Source organism: Hipposideros armiger, unplaced genomic scaffold (genome assembly GCF_001890085.2).
Source record: "Hipposideros armiger isolate ML-2016 unplaced genomic scaffold, ASM189008v1 scaffold_362, whole genome shotgun sequence".
Lineage (NCBI taxonomy): Eukaryota > Metazoa > Chordata > Mammalia > Chiroptera > Hipposideridae > Hipposideros > Hipposideros armiger.
In genome coordinates, this window is record NW_017731712.1 from 90,194 (window position 1) to 111,168 (window position 20,975).

The following is a 20,975-nucleotide window of genomic DNA, read 5'->3' on the forward strand; positions in this document are numbered from 1 at the left end:
CAAATAGACCCACAGATTCAACGCCAGGCCCGTGAAAAACCCAGCTGCCTTCTTTGCAGAAATTGACAAGCTGAGACTAAACTTCAGATGAAAATTCAGGGGACTCAGAATAGCACCGAAGAACAAGGAGACAAAACAGAACGACTTGGGCTTCCTGATTCCAAATCTTACTGCGTAGTCGCAGCAACGAAGCAGTGACAGTGGGGTGTTGGCATCAGGACGGACACACAGATGGGTGGTGAGACCAAGAGTCCAGAAATACCCCCTCCATCTCCACTGCGTACCCGTAAATTCAACAACTTAGATGAACTAGACAGGTTCCTTGAAAGACATCAACTACCAAAGCTCAGTACAAAATAGAGTCTGGACCATCTTATGCCCATTAAAGGAAGTGAGTTTACAGTTTAAAACCTCCCAACAAAGAAAGGAAAGCTCAGACCCAGAGAGTTTCACTGGCAAACCCTGCCAAACCCTTCAGGAAGAACTGGCACCAGTTCCGCACAGTCTGTTGCAGAAAACGGAGAGGGGGGAGTGTTCCCAGTTCACTGCACGATGGCAGCCAAACACCTTGCAGAATAAACAGCCACGGACCCCAAATCCTCAACATGATTTAACAAGTCAGATGCAGCGGTGTGTAAAATGGATAGTGCTCTGGTGACCAGGTGGATTCTGTCCCTAGAGTTGAGCCAGGGTTTTAAAAATTAGTCATGTAATCGAAGTATCGATGGAGTAGAGAAAAAAAACATATGATCATCTGAATAGCTACAGAAAAAGGACTTGACAGAATTCAACAGCCATTCGTGATAAAAATGCTCAGCAAACGGAATAGTAGGAAACTTCCTTACCTTGACAGGGCACCTGCAAAAACCTACAGTTGGCATCATTCTTGTTGGTAAAAGACTGAAGTTTTTTCTCTAACTCAGGACTAAAGCAAGGACGTCTGACCTCCGTTTTCCTGTTCCACGTCCTACCTGCCGTCCTACCCGGTGCAGTGAGACAAGGAAAGGAAATAATGCATACAGGTGAACAGGATGAGATAAAACTACCTCTGTTCACAGACAATATTAACTGTATACACACAAAATCCTAAATAATCTGCAAAATGCTACTAGATTGAGTTTAATAAGATTGCAGGATACAGTCATTATACAAAAATCGATTGTATTTCTATAAGAACAATTGGAAACTGAAATTAAACCAGTTACAATAGCACCCCCAAAAAAACATGAAATATTTAGCTATAAACAACAACAACAATGCATGCAAGATCTGAACCCTGAAAACCATGGAACACTGATCAGAGAACTCAAAGAAGACCTGAGCCGGTGACGGCCATGTTCACGGCTGAAAGACTCAATCCTGTTCTTCCCACACTGATGTCTAGATCGAGAGAACCTCAACCAAAGCCCCAATAGGTTTCTTTTTAAATTGACAAACCTATTCTAAAATCAATGGTCTTCCCCAAAGAAACTAAAATAACCAAATGTTTGACATAGAACGAGGTCGAAGGGCGCATGATGTCTGGTTTCAAGACGTGGTATAAAGCAGAAGTCATCGAGACATGTGAATTGGCTGACGGGACATGTAGATCAATAGAAGGGACTAGAGTCCAGAAATAGACCTACATCAGTGCGTTGATTGATTTTCATCACAGGTGCCAAGAAAGTTCAATTTGATGGAGAGAGGACGGACTTTTCAACAGGTGGTGCTGTAGCAATTGGATGTCCATCTGCCAAAAAAAGGGTCTTGGTCCTTCCTGACACCTGATACAATAGCCAAGTCACAGCCCTAAATGCGAAGCCTAGAACTGTGAAGCTCTAGATCTTTCTGACCTGGGGCTAGGTGACGGTTTCTGTCATAAGACACAAGGCACAAGCCATGCTAGGAAAAAATGATAAACTGGTAAATTAATAACTGTTAAGAAAATGAACACACAAGGCACAGACCAAAGAAAAAAGTGGTAAATCACATACTTGAAGTCAGTCATTCAAGAAGGGTGAATTACCGCTAAGAAGACACCACCACACATCTACAAAAATGGCTAAAATTGTAATGTGTCCACACCAACGTCCGGCTATTTCTTTCAAGTTAAACACACGCTCTTCTCCCAGACACCCATCCTGGAGAGCTGAAAACGTATGTTCATTCTAAAACCTCTGTGAATATCTTAGTGGTTTTTTTCATAATCACCACAAACTAGAAACTGCCTGATGAACAAATCGGGGGGGAGCCGAATTTAAGCCAGACTTAAAATCCATTTACACAACATTCCGGAAAGGGCAGAACAAAACAACAGGACGGAACACGGGTGGATGCAGAGCCCATCTCCTCGGCGGGTGGTCACGTGACTGTCAGCACTCGTCAGAGCTCTGAACTGGGCCCCAAGGGGTGACATTCCGTGCATGTCAGCTGTCTCAGTCAGCCTGACACTGAAGACATGTCGTAAGCAGGAAAACGCCCACGCGCAGGGCTTTTCACCCGGCAGTGCTGTACCTGGAAGGGTACCCATCAGCTGTCACACGTGTCCGTCACATCAGCACCGTGTCGCTAGGGCCTGTCCTCCCTACACGGGCTGCTGCCCTCTGACCTCATTGTCTAGGGGGGCGCGTTGTTGTTTGTTAAGTAAATGACGGGAAAAGTGGTAAAACGTGGCCAGGTGAAAAGCCAGCACAGGGCACGCTTGTTTGAACGTCGTCCCCTGAGAACCGCTTTGTTTGAGGCCCGAAGTCTGAGAACTTAGCATCGCATCAGCGGCCCCTGCGGGCCTGACTCCCATCTGCCTTTGTCAGCCTTTTCCCATCTTGATAGTCATGACCTGTTTTGGATTTTATCCAGAGCACCTTGAACTTCTTAATTCGGAGGCACTGAAAGTAAGACGCAGCTCCCCGAGTCACAAGTCCCCCGTATGCGGGTTTGGACCACATGGCACTGGCCCAGACTGCCGCTGTCCGGAAGCCCGGTGGGGACCCGGTACCTGTGCCTTGAGCCCCATGCCGCTCCGCACAGGCGAGGAGACGCCCCATCAGCTCTCAGGGCCACGTCTCCATGGGACAGTCGGAATTGGTTTCTCTCTGAGCAGAAGCCAGGAGTGTTAGGAATGCACGCGTGTCACGATCCTAACCGTGTCACACTATTCCCGACACCCACACCCTCCCGCTCTGTTAGAGGGCAGCTGGGCAGAAGCAGGGTGTGGGTCCTCTTTCTCTCAGAAGCTTTCTTAGCTGAAGAGAGATGGGTGGAGAGGAGACAACACAGTGGATGGTTCCGACGACTGCTGAATGGGAAACTTAATAGCTCCGTTTGGCCCCGACCTGCATGGCAGTTGTCACATCCCAGCCGTCCGCAGCCTGCTCCTTTCCTAGGCATCTTCTGTTTTCTCCTCCTCCTCATCTCTCTCCATCCGCCCACTAGATGCCCCAGTTCCCTTTGGCATCAGAGAATAAAGGCACAGCCTCTGAGCGAGCCCTGTCTCCTGACTTTGCATTTTAAATGTGTGACGTGTCGGCCTCCCCCCGAGGGCTGGTTCAGCTCTGGCTGTGTGTCCCCTCCTGCAGAAGTCACACCCACATCCTTGTCCCTGCACCTCACCTCTCAAAAGCATCTTGTCCGTTTTGAGAGCCACCCACCCTGTTCCTTGTCACACAAGGCTGCAGCCTCCACCTCCACAGCTGGGCCCTGAGGAGCAGGGCAGCGCGCAGCCCGCGGGGTCTGGGGGTCCTAGGTGTCCGCGCCCCAGTCAGCCCTCCACCGGTCCCCGGTCTCGGAGCCACCCGGGCTGGTGGGGTGCAGATGACTCCCCAGCACAGGGAGGAGGCCAGGCGGTCCTTCCCGACCCCTCAGCTGGTGGCCGTCAGCGGGGTGGCCCTGAGCACCGCAGGAGCTCGGGGGACAAGCTCCTGGAGCCCCCGCACTCTGTACCTGGCAGTGGGCGTCGGGCACGCCAGCCAGACCCGAGGACCCGCGTTCTACAGCATGTGGGAGGAGGAGCCTTTTTTGGCAGACGGTTATTTTTAGTTGCTGAACTTAATTTTGGTGTTTTTGTTGCCACAGATCCCAGAAGAACACGACCTGGAGAGCCAGATCCGCAAGGAGCGCGAGTGGCGTTTTCTGCGCAACGCACGCGTCAGGAAGCAGGCGCAGCAGCTCATCCAGAGGGGTGAGGGCCGGGGGCGGGGGCGGGGGCGGCGGCAAAGCCCTGCGGGGTTCCCTCCAGCAGAAGCGCCCCGTCTCCCACAAGCCTGGCCTCAGGTTTGACGTTTCCAAAGGGGAAGAGCCAGCCCTCCCCGGGCTCTGGGGTCCCTGACTCGAGGGCCCTGTGTCCTTCCCCTGGGGACAGATGACAGGCACAAAGACGGGGCCCCGGCGGTGCTGAGCTGGCCCCCACCTGTCCTGGAAATCATCGCTGTCTCTGTCACCCAAAGCTGGATTTCAGTCACATTTTCAGCAGCCCTTTTACCAAATTTGCCAACAGGTGCCAAACCGCCCCCTTGCACGCCACCAGCCTCCCCGGGTGAAGCGGCAGGGAGGATACAGGTGTCAGCATCCGAGAGGATGCTGGGCCCCAAGCCCATCTTAGCTGCAGCCGACCCCAGTGACGGAAGGGGGTCGGTCAGGCTGGGTCCAGCGGGAGCGGGCAGCCTGGCCCCAGGGCCTCGCCCTGCCTCTGGGAGGGCGGGTGGACATCACGGACAGCTCCTTCCGCAGTTTTGCCCAAAGAGAAGTGGGTGGACTTACGTCTCCTGCAAGGTGGTCCGCGTGGCTTTAATCACTGCCGGACCCCACACAGAGCTGCCCCGGTGACAGGCGCTCTCAGAGTCACAGCGTTGAGAGGCCGATCTCTGTGGGATTTAGGCCCACGGCTGGGACAGCAGGACAGCAGTGTCCCTGTGCCTGTGAGAGCCCGGAAGCTGAGCCTCGAGGCAGATGGCCCCAGCAGCCACCAGCCAGCACTGGGCCAGGCATTCGAGAAACAACCGGTTTTCTTGGCCAAAACAAAACCAAAGTCTTTGTAAACCAGCCTTTGTGATAAAAAGAGGCCTGCTTGTCAAGCACCCGCCCAGAGGAGCCGCTGAGCTGCTGGAATGCTGGCGAGTGAGACTGATGTGGAAAGCTGGGCGCAGACAGACAGCACGCACGGAACGGGCATCAGCGAGACCGACTGCCTCGGTCACCCACACGCGCAAAATCGGAACTCCGGTCATGTTTTATTTTTATCTGAGAGCCAGCTGTGTACTGGCAAAGAGATAAACGAGAAAAACAGGAAGTCGTGCTTGTAGATCGAGCAATGACACCGCCCACGTGAGCGTCGGCCGAGACCCGAGTTGGGAAAGTCAGTGACGGCTTTTGTTAGCCCCTGAGCCCCTCACCCGTGGGCTGTCATGCACGATATCTGCATAAATGCAAAGTGCGTTTGCTGACTTAAGAATCTAGGGGTCCCTCACCTTTCAATGCTCGACGTCACGCAGCCATCCTGGCTCCCTTCAAAGAAACCAGAGCTCGGTGAGGCCTCTCCAGGGCGCCAGCCTGCCGCCGCCGTTATGACCTCTGGGCCCGTTGCCTATGAGTCTAATTCCCGTGCTGTCATCCCGTGGTTGGGGCCAAAGGGACGTGGTGAGGGGCCGAAATCATCAGTAAGCTCAGTGCCCAGCGCAGCGAACACCGCAGAGACCTCTTTGCAGCACCCCAGACCTGTGTTCACAGCCAAGGGGGAGTTTGCATCTCTGACGCTCTCCTGAGTGACGTAGGGGCCTGGCCAGACCCCCTGGCGAGCGTAGGGGGGGCTGCTCGCCCTCCCCCCTCTGCAGGGGGAGGAGCCCTGGGCACGTGTCAGCTGAGTCAGCCTTACACTGTGATTCACCAAAAATGTCTCTAACCTGGCCCGATGCTCTTTGCATTTTTAGCCTCTTTTTATTGTTCTTCTGAGACAAACTTGTTTCCTGGGTCAGGACTCGGGGTCTGGGACAGAGCCACACGCAGCTTCTCTGTGAGTCTGTGACTCTCCGTCCCTCAGTCGTGTCAGGTCATAGCCGCACCTTTCCAGACTGAAAGACCCCCGGGACTTCGGGCGGACCATCGATGGTGGTGGCTGTGCCCCACGTTTCAACCTGGAGCCTAAGTGACAAATCACAGCCAGCAGCTTTCCTCCGACATCTTCAGTGCTTTCTTCATAAAATCCGAACCCACCGCAGTGCCCTCAGTCTTGCTGCTGTGTTGTTGCAATGCACACGTTGGCAAGCTTGGCCAAAAACTTACTATGTGTCACCTTGTGCGGGAGCTCAGGGGTCCAGGCAGAGGCAGGGACCCTGCGGCCGGGGAGCCTGGGCCCTCACTCGGGCCCCTGTTTGTTTCCTGTGTGCCCCTCCGAGTCCCCAAACACGAGGTCTGGGCGTCGGCCTCGGAACAAATCCATCGTCCCTGTTTTCTGTGAATTGAGACCCTCATTTGTTTCTCTGGGCAGGCATCACCAGACTGGACGACCAGATATTTCTGAATAGGAACCCCGGCGTCCCCTCCGTAGTCAAGTTCCACCCCTTTACACCGTGCGTGGCCGTCGCTGATAAAGACAGCATCTGGTACGCGTGGGGCCGGGCGGGACTTGCGTTTCAGTGGGCTGGCGGTTAGCCCTGGTGGTGCGAGCGCCCCCGCTGCCTTCCCGCCTTCCTGGCTCCCAAGCTCTGTGGGCAGCTGCCGTTGGAAGGGCCTGAGAATATGGGGAGAAATGCCCGTTCCCCTCTCCTAGTGCCCCCCCACCCAGTGTTACTGGAGGCCGGCCAGGGTCCCAACCACAGGTGACGGGCCGGGTTACGGACTGGGCCGTGGTGGGAGCTTCTAGTATTAAGACAAGGCTGTTCCCACGTAGTGAACAGAACGCACACCACAGGCTCCTCCGAGCCACGTGTGACAGGTGCGCGTGGTCCGTTCTCGTTGCCACCGCTGCAGAAGCAAGCGTGTTAATAGAAGACAGCCGGTGTTATTTGTAACGATCATGGCCCTTATGTCCTGGAGGAAATACTCACTTTTTTTATTATGGCGAAGTACACATAACAGAATTTACCATTTTGACCATTTTTAAGTGTCCAGTTCAGTGGCATTAAGTACGTTCACATTGTACCATCACTTTCCATCTCCAAAACTCTTATTTTGCAAAACTGAATCTCTGTCTCGGTTAAACACTCCCCTCTCCTCCACCCGGCAGCCTCCTTCCTGCTTCCTCTCTGTGTGAACGTGACTCCTTGAGGGACCGCGAATAAGCAGTCACACAGTGCTTGTCCTTCGGTGACTGGCTGATCTCACGGAGCACAGTGTCCTCGGGACCCATTCATGTGGCCGCAGGTGTCAGGATTTCCTTCCTTTTTCAGGCTGAGTCATACTCCGTTGTCTGGAGAGACCACGTCTCATTTATCCGTTCATCCATCAATGGACACTTGGGCTGTTTCCACCTTTTTTTTTTTAAATAATATGATCAGGTTTTATTTTTTAGTTGTTTTTTTTTTAATATGGTCGCTTTTAACACGAGTTAAAGGAAAGCAAAACATAAACTAGGATAAAGTCTACCTTGTTTACTTGTTGAGTTGATTTTGTTGGAAAAGGAAACAAAGTTAATTACAGTGGCGTTATTGAACCTATGATACCTGCCGTGGGACAGCACATACTTGGTCCCAGAGGGGCTAGATTTGACCTCAGCTTCCAATTTACTTCCGGCTACTTGTATACTTGTATTTAACAGCACCCTTTAAAGTAGAAACAGAAATTGTATTTAAGATTCTGTAGACAATCATTTATTCTTAGTAACTAATGTAGCAGCAATAAGTAATGTTGTTTAGCTGCGTAGTATCTGCCAGGCACGTTGCTAAGTCCTGTGTATGAGTTTATATCCATTTCATTGTTACAACTTGTTTCTGCCTTTGGACTATTGTGAATAATGCCGCTGTGAACGTGGGTGTACAAACCTCTCTCAAGTATCAGCCCAGAAGTGGAATCCTGGATCGTATAGTAACTCTGTGTGTAATGATTCTGGGGACTCCCAGACTGTCCCCCGCAGCAGCGGCACCCTTTGACATCCCCCGCTGCTGTGCACCGGGGCTCGATTTCTGCACATCCGCCCAACACGCGTCATTTTCTGTTTCTCTGAGAGTGGCCATCTTGGTGGGTGTGAGGCGTCACCCCCTTGTGGTTTTCACCCTTTCTCCCTCTTATTCCCTTCAGTTTCTGGGACTGGGAGAAAGGGGAGAAGCTGGATTACTTCCACAATGGGAACCCTCGGTACACAAGAGTCACTGCCATGGAGTATCTGAACGGCCAGGACTGCTCGCTGCTGCTCACGGCCACAGGTGAGTGGCCGGGGACCTCAGCCTGGTTGCAGGGGACAGGGGACAGACATGAGACCCCATCTCACACTCGTACCATTTCTTCTGGCAAAGGGGACTGGTCACAAGAGAAGACCACCGTCATTAAGGGGTTAGGAGGCCGCTGAGGGGAAGGGCTGCCCCCACAGATATTGGGGGGAAAGCGAAGTGACCAGTGTCAGTCAGTGTCCTGGGGACTGCGTGTCTTCCTCTGGGACCCGGCCCTTCCCTGACCAGAAAAGGCACCATCAGTCTCCGTCCCTCCAGCCTTTGCGAAGCCCACAGAGCGAGGCCAGTGGACCTCGGGACCCAGAGAAGGAGGGAGGCGGGCCCCCCGGGACACGTGCCGGGGTCTCCAGCCGCCTCGCATCCACCCCTTCCTCTTCAGGTCAGGCCCCCTCTTCTGGCAGTCAGCCTTACGACCCCTCGGCCGTGGTTTGTGACCAGCAGTAGGTCTCAACGGTTTTTTTTTGGTCCGAAATGTTGTCATTTCGCCCTCACTCTTGAGCCCTCATGTTCTAAGTCAGCCAGCCTTGGTTAACACGCTTCACCGCGGCATTGTAAAGACGTGATGTCACTTTCTTGCTGATAGGAAGTCGCTGTCAGTCTAATGGTGCCTCTTTCAGAGATGACAGACATTGGGGGGGGGTCAGGGAGAAGGGGGAGCAGAGTGAGAGAGAAGCCACATACAACGCCAGGAAGAAGGCAGGAAGGACACGGGGACCCCGCTCCCCTTGTCACCCATCTGCCGAGGACACCAGGGCCACTTCCCCCGTGCTAAGCGTCGAAGGCAGGGAGGACTGTCCTGCCTGTCTTCTGACCTGGACAGCCCGCAGACCGAGGTCACGACTAGCGTGAAGGTCCCCTGTGTGGAGCACAGACGGGACATGGGAGGGAGTGACAGGCACTGAAGGCCTTGTCCCTTCGTGAGATTGGTTGTTCTTGGCGTGAGATGTCAGTACAGGGAGGACAGGGAAAGTGGCCGTGGGAGAAGCGGGGCCCATGCCCGCCTTTGCCCGCGGCCCCTCCCCACTGCCCAGGTATGAGTGCGGCCGGGCCTGGGTTCTGACTGCCCTCTCTTTTCTCCCCAAGATGATGGCGCCATCAGGGTCTGGAAGAATTTCGCCGATTTGGAAAAGAACCCAGAAATGGTGACCGCTTGGCAGGGGCTCTCAGACATGCTGCCAACAACCCGAGGTGTGTCTTCCCCGGGGGCTAAAGGAGGATCCGGGGGGGCTGCCAGGAAGGGGGCTGGAAAGGGGCCTGGAGAGAGGGGGACCCCGCGGCTCCACCGTGACAGCTCCTGCAGGCCGCTCAATTCATTCCGATTCCGGAGCCGTGAACCTGCCGGCTTCCCTAATTCGCCTCCAGGCGCTTCGCCTGGGAGACTCACAGTGCGCGCTGGTGGCCTAGCCAACCTGGGACCTGCCGAGCGCCACCGGCCTGCGTGCACCTCCCCCAGCCCTTGTCCCTGGCTGGAAGCCAGTGTTGCTCGGAAAAGCGTTGCCACTGGCAGGACCTGAGGGCTGTTGGTGCCTAAATTAATTCCCTTGGGGGGCCGAGTGCACAGTGTCACTGACTGTCTGGGCGGGGAGGGGCCGAGTGTGCTCGCCTGGCATGCCCTGGGCTGACAGATGTGCTGGCAGAGTATACTTCTGCTGGGTGGCTGCAGCACCGCCGGGCACAGCTTGCATGCTGCCTGTCAGGTGACATGGCCACTGCTCCACAGCCGGGGTGACCAACACCAGCCTTGCCTGCCGTCCTTCCTGGGGCCAGGGCCGGAGTCGGAAGGGCCCCGTGGTCTCAGCTCCCAGACTCGCTGTCCCAGCAGCAGTTGCCCAGGCTGTCGGGTCAGGCTGTCGGGTCAGGATTTCCAGACACCCACAGCTGGAGCCCTGTCTCCCTTCAGCGTGACCTCAAAGCCGCCGGTGCTGTTGTCACCAGTAAAAGTGCTTACTCGCCCCTCCTGCCAGCCTGGGTTTTCTGCATCCCTGTCCCTTTCCCGTGGCCTCGTCCATGTCCTGTCCTTGCAGAGCCACAGGGAGCCTTGTGGTTGCTCCCTTCCCGTCGGGCAGAGCTCCTGTCCTGGGGAGACACCGACCCTCACGGGGACTTCCTGAGGGAGGGGGCTGCCGGCCGCCTGCACAGACAGCGTCAGGGCAGATGGCTCTTGTATGTTGTTTTTAAAAATGTAGCCATGTTAAGTTTTTTTCAGGAACAAAATAGCCATCCATATGCACCCCCCACTCACCCAACCCCTCCAGGCTGGGTCGGGTGCTGATGTGGGTGACGTGGCTGCAATCACAATGCCCCTCCATCTGTGTGCTGCCTTTTCCCTATTAGAGCAAAAGCCTGTTCTCTGCCCCAGCACCCCCACCCCCACCCACCCCTCAGCCCATGCTGGCAGCTCTGCTGGAGGCTGGGGGCCGTGTGACCCCCGTGGTTTCCTGGATGCTCGCTGACAGACTTCACTGCAGGACAGGTGGCGATGGCCTGAGTCGTCCCCTCAGGACACTTCAGTGCTAAGTTCCTGCTGCCGTCCCCGCAGGCGACACGCCCAGAGCCCGGCCACTTGCCAGCCCCTCCACGCAGGACGCACAGAGACCCATGTGTGGGGCGGGCAGGGGCTGGGCAAGGCCAGAGGAAGGGGGTCGGCACAAACGCTGGTGGTTAAGTTTATTCTTCGTGCAACCGCCCACCTCAGTGTCCCCCCGGATGACACGATGGGGCTCTGAGACTTGCAGAATGGTCTTATCCGCAGTGTGTTTCCCATTGTGTCCATTAGGGTGAGAGGGGCCGTCGGGAGGACAGCCTGCCAGTGTGACGGGTTTGGGGGTCCCGCTGGGAAGAAAAGCAGCCGGGTGAGCGGATGGACAGCACATGTCCTTCCAGCTTGTGAGGGGACCCCAGGTGTCGCCTGGTGTGTGGAGCGCCGCTCCTGGTCCCAGGTGTCCACTGCAGCCCTGGCTGGAGAGTGGCTCCCGCTGTGTACACGTGTTTCCTACCCACACCCCAGCCTCTGCGCCTCGCCCCATTTTTCAGTTGCTGAGGGCCTGTCAGCAGGTTCTGGGGAGGTGGCTCTGTGCGGGCATCCTGCCCTCGCCAACGGCTCAGCCAGAGCTGGCCGGTCACGCCCTCTGCCTTTTAGCCAGGCACAGTGGGCTTAGCGAAAGGGCGGACCCCCTGCCAGCCAGGCGGTGCCTGCCAGTGTCCCAGCCGAGGTCTCCGGGGACCTGAGGCAGAAGGAACAGCCCCCATCCCCCGCTCCAAACGTGTCCCACGGGCACTTGAGCTGAATTTGCCGCACACAGTGCAGTCCCCACCTGCCCCGCCCCGCGGCTCCCCCGGGGACTGCCCGGGCGGCAGCCTCGCAGCCCAGCTCCCTGCAGCTGGAGGCCTGCACAGCCTGGGCCCCCCGGCCCTCAGGTGCCAAGTGCGTGGGGAGAGCTCGTCTCCCAGCAACGCTGGCATGTGGGGCGGTGGGAGAGTGATGTGTCATCGGGCCCAGAGGACCGGCTGACCCGGGTAGTGGAGGGGCGTCCTCACCTTGGAGTTGCCATCTTAGCAGCATCTTTGAAAAGGTTGGACTGTGGTTTGTGACTGAAGAGAAGACCGTCTGCTGCGGTGGCCCCGGCCTGCTCTTCGGAAGTGTTGTAACGTCTGTGCAGGATCTCTGCGTCATCGTCTCAAAATACCTCTAACTCACATGCATATGCGCATGCACACAGGTGCACACTTACGTGCACATGCCTGCACCTTGCGCCTGGGGCCGCTCCTCTCACGGCGCCCCACAGTCAGGAGAACCCAGCCACCCTCGGAGCTGAGCGCACTGGGCTCTGAAGTAGAATCAGTGGTGGGGCCGCCGTCCTCAAGCCGCAGGCCTGGGCAGAGACCGCTGGGGCTGCTCCGGCTGGCTTGGCCGCACTAACCATGTGCAGTTCTGGCCACTAACCTCCCTGAGCTGACCGCACCGTCTCCCCGTGCGAGCGGCCACGCGAACTGCACGTCGGCATTTCTGAGCACTCGGGCATGTGGATGTCGGTGCTGTCAGGTCATGTTTCTCCGAGAGCCACAGACCTCCCGACTTCCCGTCTACAGACAGACCTTGTTTCAGCCCAAACCCCCGTGATTCGCTTTCACATTTGTCAGATGGATTTCTGCCGAGGTCCAGGCTGTCCAGCGAGGCCAGCCCTTGTTCTGAGTGAGCGTGCTGCGCCTGGGCCACGCTGCCCGTGCCTCGCCCTCTCTCTGCCTGGTGCTGGGCAAGCCCTTTGGCTGGTTTGACTTGGGTTGGTGTCTTCTGCCTGCCTGACTCGCCCCTGCGTCAGACCCACAGTCCGTTTCCTCGCAGGCCTGGCCCAAAAGGTCTCCATCGCTCTTGACCACAGTAAGCAGGGAGGTGAGTGCTGTCTCTGCTCCTGTGACCACCCAGGGCCGGGGGCAGGAGCCGGCCTGCTCCTCTGCTCGGTGGCATTCGTTCCCACGCCTGCGGTGCCGTCCAGGGCTGGCAGAGAGTTAGGGCTATGCCTTTTCTTCTTTGTTCCATCCACACGACCCGTCCAACACAAAAAGAAATCAGCCAGTGAGCCCTCAGGCTTCACTGGATGCATCGCCAACGGTGAGGTTCGGGGAGGAAAGCTTCCAGCCACAGAGGGGCTGTCCGTCGTCGCTGCCCGTCCTGGGCCTCCTTACTCCGCAGGTGAGGGCTCGAGCCTGGCCGGCTCCAAAGCCCGTCCCTCCCTCTCTTCTGTGCTGCCCACTCTCAGACTCTTACTGCATTCAAGGGGAGTCCGTGTCCTGTTCCCTCTCCAGGCCACCATCACACTTGCCTAGGAACAGAAAGCAATCCAGGTTTTTTTTGTTTTGTTTTTTAAGATTTTTATTGGGTAATTGGGGGGATGGGAACAGTACTGGGGAATTAGGGGAAGGGGAACAGACGAGTTGCTGTCGTTTTTTGTTCTTCAATCTAGTTGTGGAGGACACTGCTTCACTGGCCCAAGTTGGCACCATCATTGCGCTCTTCCCGGGCGAGGCAGATCAGTCGCCGGCTTCTGGATGGCCGCTCACTGCGGCTGCTGGCCGCTCACTGCGGCTGCTGGCCGCTCACGCTGGCTGCTGGCTACACACGGTAGCCCATGGCAACCCACTGCCACAGCGACTGCAGCCTACGCCGTCGCCAGCGACTCACGGCAGCCCAGCTCCAGGTTGAGCTGTTGTTCAGCATCTTAGCTGTGGAGGGCAGTGTCACTGGCCCTCATATGTGGGATCCGAACCGGGGCCCTCTGGCATCCCAAGCGAGTTCTTAACCATCGCGCCACTCGGCCGGCCCAGTCCAGGTTTAAATCTGCTCGTGAGGATGTCACCATCGCCCCTCACAGGTCCCCGTTCAGATAGGAGGGCCCCACCCTGCAGGCCACAGGGGGCGCTCCGCAGGGGGCGCATGCCAGTTCGATTAGAGCAGGGACATCGGTCCACAGTGAGATTTGTTTTCCCACAGAAACGTTCAAAAAAGAATTTCTTTCAGAATGTAATGCAAAGTCCGTTGCGGCATCCGTTTCCATCTGGAAACTCCGTATGTAAGTTTGATCGTTACACAAAGCCCGCACGCAGCCCCCTCGAATACACCGCAGTGACGCTCAGCAAAGTGGAACATGCAGTGGTCAGGACGGCTAGCCTAGAAACGAAGGCCTTCCAGAGAGAGGTGTCACTGATGTCAGCAAGCTCAGCTGCGGGGAAGCACGGACTCCGGCAGAAGCCTTCGTGGTCCGAGTAGGCGCCGAAGGCCCAGGATGCTGATGAGAAAGGGAAGGGGGCGGTTTCTTCTGTAGAGGGGAAGGCTCCTGGTGCAGAAACAACATAGCGGATGCTGATTCAAAACAGTGTTTTCCGTTTTCAGGCCAGTAGTCATAACAAGTGCTTTCTTGTTACCTTTGCAAACAGTGTTTGGACACAATGTTGCTAAGGCCCAGTCACAGGTTTCTTTGTAACAATACCCTGTTGTAATTCCCAAAGGTTTGAGACATAGGTGGCTCAAGGCAGTAGCAGCTCCAAATGGCTCAGTTATTGTTTTGTTTTGTTATAAAACAAGTCCGTTTTCTCTCTTCATCTCAGTACTTATCTATTAGGTAAATTGTAAAGAGATGGAGTCTTACACAGCCAGGCAGCAAATGTCATACTTGACCTGTAATTTGAAGATTCTGGGTTGACAGTGACCAGCCTCCTACGAACAGCTCGTCCTGCGTGCTTTAGGTGTTGGCTCCGATGCAGCCTGGGGCTGGCAGGGTCCTGCCAGGGGTCCCGGGAGGCAGGAAGCAAGAAGCAAGAAGCTCCTACAGGCTTTTGGACCCGCTTTACTGTTTCATTAAGAGGATTTCTACTAAAAAGTTCAAAATGAGGGGAAATGGTTAGAAAAGAGAAGGCTAGAGGTTGACTTTATCTCCACTCCTGGGCTCCAGAGAGGAAACGCAAACGGCAGGAAGGGGGCCCGCGCTTCGGCAGGCGACGGCGTGGCGATGACAGAGGGTGTCATTCAGAAAGAGGCTACTCGGGCTTAGACAGATGACAGGGCCACTTCCTCTGGAAGCCCAAGGAAAGCCGCAGGGACACCTGTCATAGTTGGGGCTGGGATGGCAGGTGGGAGGCCAAGGGGCCTGTGTTGTCATCTTCAGCTGATCGGTTGGACGTAGGAGTCAGTGCCACAGTGTGGAACAGCAGTGTCCCCCAGGCGTGACCGAGCCCAGGACGGGTCAGGGCCACCCCAGAGACGGATGACCAGAGCGTCCGGCACCAGTGTGTGTGACCGTGAACATCGTCCTGGGTCTCGGGCTGTTTACTCAGTACTGGGAGCATCTAGGAAACTAGAGGGCGGTGATAGCAGAAGGGCGATGACTTTGGCAGGCAGAGTGGCCACGAGTCAGGTGCTGCCCGAGCTGCCAGCCGGCCCGTGCTGGTCCTGACAGCAGTGTCCTGATGGGAGAGGGAGCGGAGGGCGCTCTGGCCTTGCCTGCACTCCTCCGTCCTACAGAGGTCACGGGCGGGTCCAGGAAGGAGCCTGGGGAACACTGCAGAGGGGAGGCCCCCCGGTGCAGGGTCGTAGTGGGGCCTGCCCTTGGGAAGGGGGCCCCCGGGAGGTATAGGCCCAGCGCCAGGCGGGCCTGACCACTAGGGAGCTTGGCGCGCTCCCACCCGGTCCCCTCTGACCCTTTGGGCAGCTGGCACGTGCTCTCAGCTCAGTCTCAGGTGAGAAGCGGAAGTTCAGGTGGAGCCATGTGCTCTGGGGCAGGGTCTCAGGAGCTGTTTTCTGTGCCAGCCTGAGTCTGAGCCTGCCAGGCATCCAGAGGTGCTGGCCCCTCGGGGAGGCTCTGTGTGGGGCTGCCATCCCAGGTCTGGTTCACACACAAGCCTGAGCAGGAGGAGCAGGTGGGGGCTGGCCCCCCCGTCAGAAATCCAGAACCATGACTCCCAGGGGTGTTTCAGGTTGGGGGTGACAGAACCTCAGGGATCAGCTCCAGGTGACGAGGTCCACAGAGGTCAGTCTGAACTGGCCACTTGAGGCCAAAGGGCTGAGTGCAGAGAGTGTGGATGCCCGAGACCCCAGGGCCAGGGACGCTGGGCGACGTGCACTCCCCGCCTGTTATCTGACAGCCATCCCTGCTCCACACATCCATGTTGAAGGAAGAAATTTCTCCTTCGGCAGGTGTGGGACTGGGACATGTGTCTAGGGCGTGTCCAGCATAAAGGCAGGTGGACATTAGGAATCTCTTTGTCCTCGGGGGCACCCACCACCCACCCCCAGCAGTGAGATCGGCTTGATGTGTACATGCAATGTGGTCGCGTGTGTGCCAGGTTTGGTCATTCGCCTGGCTGGGCTGAGGCCTCAGCTTTTAAAAACGTGGGCATGGCCACACACACAGCTCGTGCTCCTGGCTGACACCAGCCGCCTCCCATCAGGCAAACATGAGTTCACTGCATCCTGATGGAGTGGGCGTGGCCAGGAAGCAGCAGGGTGACTCTGCTGGGGGAGCCCACCTGCCCGCTCCCCGAAAACCCAGAAACCAGAGCTGCCCCCAGAGGGCTGACAGGAAGGCCACGAGGCCCATGAAGGCGGGGTGGGCGTGTCCGTTCCCCCGGGCGGGAAGGCAGACACGCTGCACAGCCCGTCTGTAGGGGAGGAAGTGATTGGAAGGCTCCCCTCATTCAAGGTCATGCTATTTGTCTTGTACGAGTTTTACAAATCACAGCCATCCATTTTATTTCTTCTGCTCATCACGTCAAGGAAGAGAGTGTCACCAGTTTGTCATCCTTTAAAACTCACAGTGACTCAGTCACCTCTCCTCTCACCATGTCTGGAAGCTGACACGTGGCTGGGTTGGGAAGGTCTCGGGCGAGCAGGCCAGTGGCTCCGTCCCCTTTCTGAGCAGCAGGATGGGGCCGGGACTCCAGGCCCTGGGAGGACAGGAGGAGCAGGAAGAGCCTTTTAGGAGGAGGTTTGCGGGTGGAGCAGACTGTTATTTGTGTCTCAAGTCTTCACATTTCGATCTGAGCGATTACCTTGTGCAGACAGGGCCCCCTGTCTTAGGCGACATGGCTGAGAAAGGTACTGAGCCCGCGGGGTTCGTCTGGGGACAGAGTGGGTGAGTGAGACTTTCACTGTGTCTAAGACTTGACTTCTCGAAGAAAAAAAAAAAAGAGCAAAAATGGCAAAGTCTTAGCAACGGCTCAGTCTGGGTAGTGGGTACAAAGATCTGTCCTGAGTTCTAAGCAGAGTACCTCCCGGAGGTTTCAGTGCTGCCTTCGGGCATGCTGGAGCCCTGTGCTTCCGTCCAGTCCCAGCCACAGTCACTCCCGCCTTGTCAGCAGGCCCCGCCTCCCGAGGTGGCAGCTGCAGGACCCCATCCATCGCAGGCACCTGCGGTTCTTGAGCGTCAGCCTGGCCAAGACGGGCACAGCTCCACACCTGATGCCCAGTCTAAGGCCGCCAGACCTGCCAGCGTGCACAGGCGTGCTGGAGACAGCATCTCGGACAGACGGCTCCAGGGTGCTGCTGTCCCCCTAGCAGGGATCTGGGGAAAGCTCTGAACTATTGCCCCGACCTGGATTTGGGGTGCACTGGGGGTCCCAGCCTGAGCTCGCGTGGGGTGGGGTGGGGTCACGCTCCTTGGCGCCGGCTGGCTGAGCGGCTGGCTACCCGGCACAGGCTCCCGCAGTGACACGGTGGTGTCTGTGTCTCCCCAGGAGCTGGGATGGTGGTGGACTGGGAGCAGGAGACGGGCCTCCTCATGAGCTCCGGGGACGTGCGAATCGTCCGTATCTGGGACACAGACCGGGAGATGAAGGTGCAGGTAACCACTCTGCCCCCGGCGCCCCCACGCTCCCGCCCACCTCGCGGAGAACCAGGGCTGTGGGTCACTGAGCAGCTGTGACGATGGCAGCTTTCGCAGCTAGGAGGAAAGAGCCAGATGAGGCGGGCCTCGTCGCTGGGGCAGGTGCAGACGCCTGAAGCCGTTAGACGAGTCAGCACGTGACCCGCGACACGGACCCTGGCCCGCGGCGTGGTGAAGCCTGCGCTCACCCTAATTGTTATCCAGTAGTATCTGCACAGACTAGGGGATGCCAGACAGCAGTGGGGCGAAATGCTCCAAATTAGAATGATTATTAGATTGTGTGCTTCTGAAAGTATTATTTCAGTTTTAATAAAAAGAGAGAGCAGTACATTGGCTCTGCCTAAGACCTCCTGGAAAAGCCGTAGCAGCCCGAGGGGAAGCTCAGAGAAACGAGCTCGGAGCGGACAGACGGACACGGTTGTTAGAGCTGCCCCTCCCCCAGCACCCAACCCCCTGCCCCCACCTCACGTCCTCCCAGGCACAGGCGGCTTCATCACACTGCCTTTCAGGGGACTGCAGCCCGCCGGTCAGTGCGGCCCTCCCTGTCGAAGCCGGACAGGGAGCCAGTGACTGCCAGCAGCTTGTCCGTTCCCAGAAGGCACCTTCATAACCGACCGGGGCGCCCACCCCACGCCCCGCCCCCTGCCGGTCCCCTGAGGCCTGGCCTCTCCCACCTCGGAGGCAGTTGACGCCCGTCTCCGTGCACGTGGGTCCCCTCCACGCGTGTGCCAAGCGCAGCAAGGCCTCCTAGGGCTGGAGGAGCTCGTCTCCCCTCTGGGGGCCGTTGTTTGTCTCCTGCTCCTGCCTGCGGAGCTGAGCGTTCGCCCCCCTCCTGCCCTGCTCCAGCCCTGATGGCCACCAGGAGGGCGGGCAGGAGGTGGGGTGTGGGCAGCTGAACTCCTCCCGGGCCCTTTGCAGAGCGAGTTAGTGTGAAGAAGAGCTAATGGCACTCCTTCTGCCCAAAGTACTTCGTCTTTCTTTATAGGAAAGAGGAAGACGTTGGGAGGTTGAATTGGCGCCCAAAGCCCGTCGTTACCAGAGGTGTTTGCTGGGAAGGGTCCTGGGGACCCGGCTCTCAGCCCTGGGGAGCTGGCTCTCAGGTTTGGGGACCCGGCTCTCGGGCCTGCCCTCCCGGCTGGGGACTCCACTGCAGCCAGGCTGCCATGCAAGTGGATGTGGATCTGCCTCAGTCCCACGTGGCCCCTGTGGGTCCCTCAGACCTTTGGCAGCTCCCCTGGGGCAGAAAAGGCAGCAGCAGCAGGTCCCCGGCCTGGGGTGACTGGCACAGCCGAGTGGCTGCACAGGGGCTCCCGGCAGCTGTGAGGGGGCCGGACACCAAGGGGCCTCACCCGTGTCCCTGTGTTCTGCCCTAGGACATCCCCACGGGCGCGGACAGCTGCGTGACAAGCCTGTCCTGTGACTCCCACCGTTCCCTCATTGTGGCTGGCCTTGGCGACGGCTCCATCCGCGTCTACGACAGGAGGATGGCGCTCAGTGAATGGTAATCCAGCCGCGCCCTCCAGACACCAGCGGTCTCGTTGCTACCAGGTTGCTGGTCCCAGATGGAGTGAGACCCCAAAGCCGTCTGGGCGTGCCCCATGGAGGCCTCATTCCCATGAGCCATGGACAGGCCACGTGGAACATGCCCATGGGCCGTGGGGCCGGGGTCCTGGCGAGGCACTGCCTCCCTGAGCTCGGTTTCCCAGGGGTCGTGCCTGTCACCAGACGAGACAGCCGGGGAGCGCACATGAGGGCGCCGTGCAACACTGAGCACGCGTTGTCATGGCTGTTCCCTGGGCCAAGGGCCAGGTGGGACCACAGCCGTCCCCCAGCGCTGCCCCAGGGCTCTGACGGTCCCCTCGCTCCATCCTGCAGCCGCGTCATGACCTACCGCGAGCACACCGCCTGGGTAGTGAAGGCCTGCCTGCAGAAGCGCCCTGAGGGCCACATCGTGAGCGTGAGGTATGTATGAGACATTTGCTGTGGAAACATCATTTTCCCTCCATTTAAAATATGTGCTTGGTATTTAAACAGCTGCAGAATGATGGTATTTCGGGGCAGTAATTAACTTCTGCTCCGGGACTGGTCAGAAAGGTCAGGGCCAGCTCGCAGGCAGGGGCCACATCAGTCCTCCTGCAGGGGACAGCCTCACTGCGGGCCACAGGGGTCTGCTCAACGCAGGGGTGGGTGGGAGAGCCCTCGGCGGGCACAGCACCACCTGCCAAGTGAGCGCGTGGCTCGGGCATCCACCCATAAATCCATTTCTGCTGCCACTAAACACATGCCGAAAGCAGCGGATATTTATTTGCCCATTAAAGGGACAGCAAAATGTAATTCAGTGTCATAGCCGCCGCTTCTTCGAGGAGATGCCCTTCCCCTTGTTCGTAACCTAAAAGCAGAGCACAGGCCGAGGCAGGACAGAAGGGGTCCCCAGGGGCGTGTGCAGCCGCCAGGGCCTCCCCTCCCATCCCATCCCCGCATCCCTGGCTGCACGAAATCTAATCTGGGGCCAGGAAATGAACCAATAACTCACATCCGAGTCTGCCGCCCCTGGCTCTTGGCGGCAGTCCTGGTGGCTGGGCCGGTGGAGCGGGCCCGAGCTGGACACTCGAAGGGTCCAGGCGGCCTCCGTGTGGCCAGTCCTAGAGGCTGGTGTGCCCTGGCCTGACGTCACCGTGACCCTCTCTCGGCAGCGTCAATGGAGATGTTCGCTTCTTTGATCCGCGGATGCCGGAGTCTGTGAACGTCCTGCAGATCGTGAAGGGGCTCACGGCCCTTGACATCCACCCCCAGGCCAACCTGATCGCATGGTACGTGCCAACCCTCTTCTCTGCCCCCCAGAGAAAACGAGGGCCTTCCCTGCCCGCAGTCAGCCTCTGCCTCTGTACGAACCCAGAACCCAGGCGCTCTGGCCCCTCATGCCCGTGAAGGGGAGCGGGGTGGAGCGAAATAAGTGTCCGTGGCTCTGCTGGCCCGGCCCTCCCCCAGCCCCAGGAGAAGGGAACTGACGGCCAGACCTCCTTGTCCACAGTGGCTCCATGAATCAGTTCACCGCCATCTACAGCGGGGACGGCGACCTCATCAACAACATCAAGTACTACGACGGCTTCATGGGCCAGCGGGTCGGCGCCATCAGCTGCTTGGCCTTCCATCCACACTGGGTCTGTGTCCGCACCCGGGCTGGAGGCGCGGGGGGCTCGGGGCGGGGGTCTAGAGCAGCGAATGGGGGGCTCGGGGCGGGGATTTA

At 57.7% G+C, this 20,975-nt stretch overlaps 1 protein-coding gene across 1 annotated transcript in view; it reads left to right on the forward strand.

The window, feature by feature from the left end:
* The window catches only part of RPTOR (regulatory associated protein of MTOR complex 1), a 113,899-nt gene that overhangs the window by 89,690 nt on the left and 3,234 nt on the right, over nt 1-20,975 (forward strand). The window contains exons 21-29 of the mRNA XM_019661852.1: nt 4,051-4,156; nt 6,458-6,572; nt 8,206-8,330; nt 9,438-9,542; nt 17,580-17,686; nt 19,102-19,229; nt 19,604-19,690; nt 20,422-20,538; nt 20,760-20,889. Of these exons, the coding sequence (XP_019517397.1) occupies nt 4,051-4,156; nt 6,458-6,572; nt 8,206-8,330; nt 9,438-9,542; nt 17,580-17,686; nt 19,102-19,229; nt 19,604-19,690; nt 20,422-20,538; nt 20,760-20,889 (1,020 nt within the window). The remainder of the gene's footprint in view (nt 1-4,050; nt 4,157-6,457; nt 6,573-8,205; nt 8,331-9,437; nt 9,543-17,579; nt 17,687-19,101; nt 19,230-19,603; nt 19,691-20,421; nt 20,539-20,759; nt 20,890-20,975) is intronic.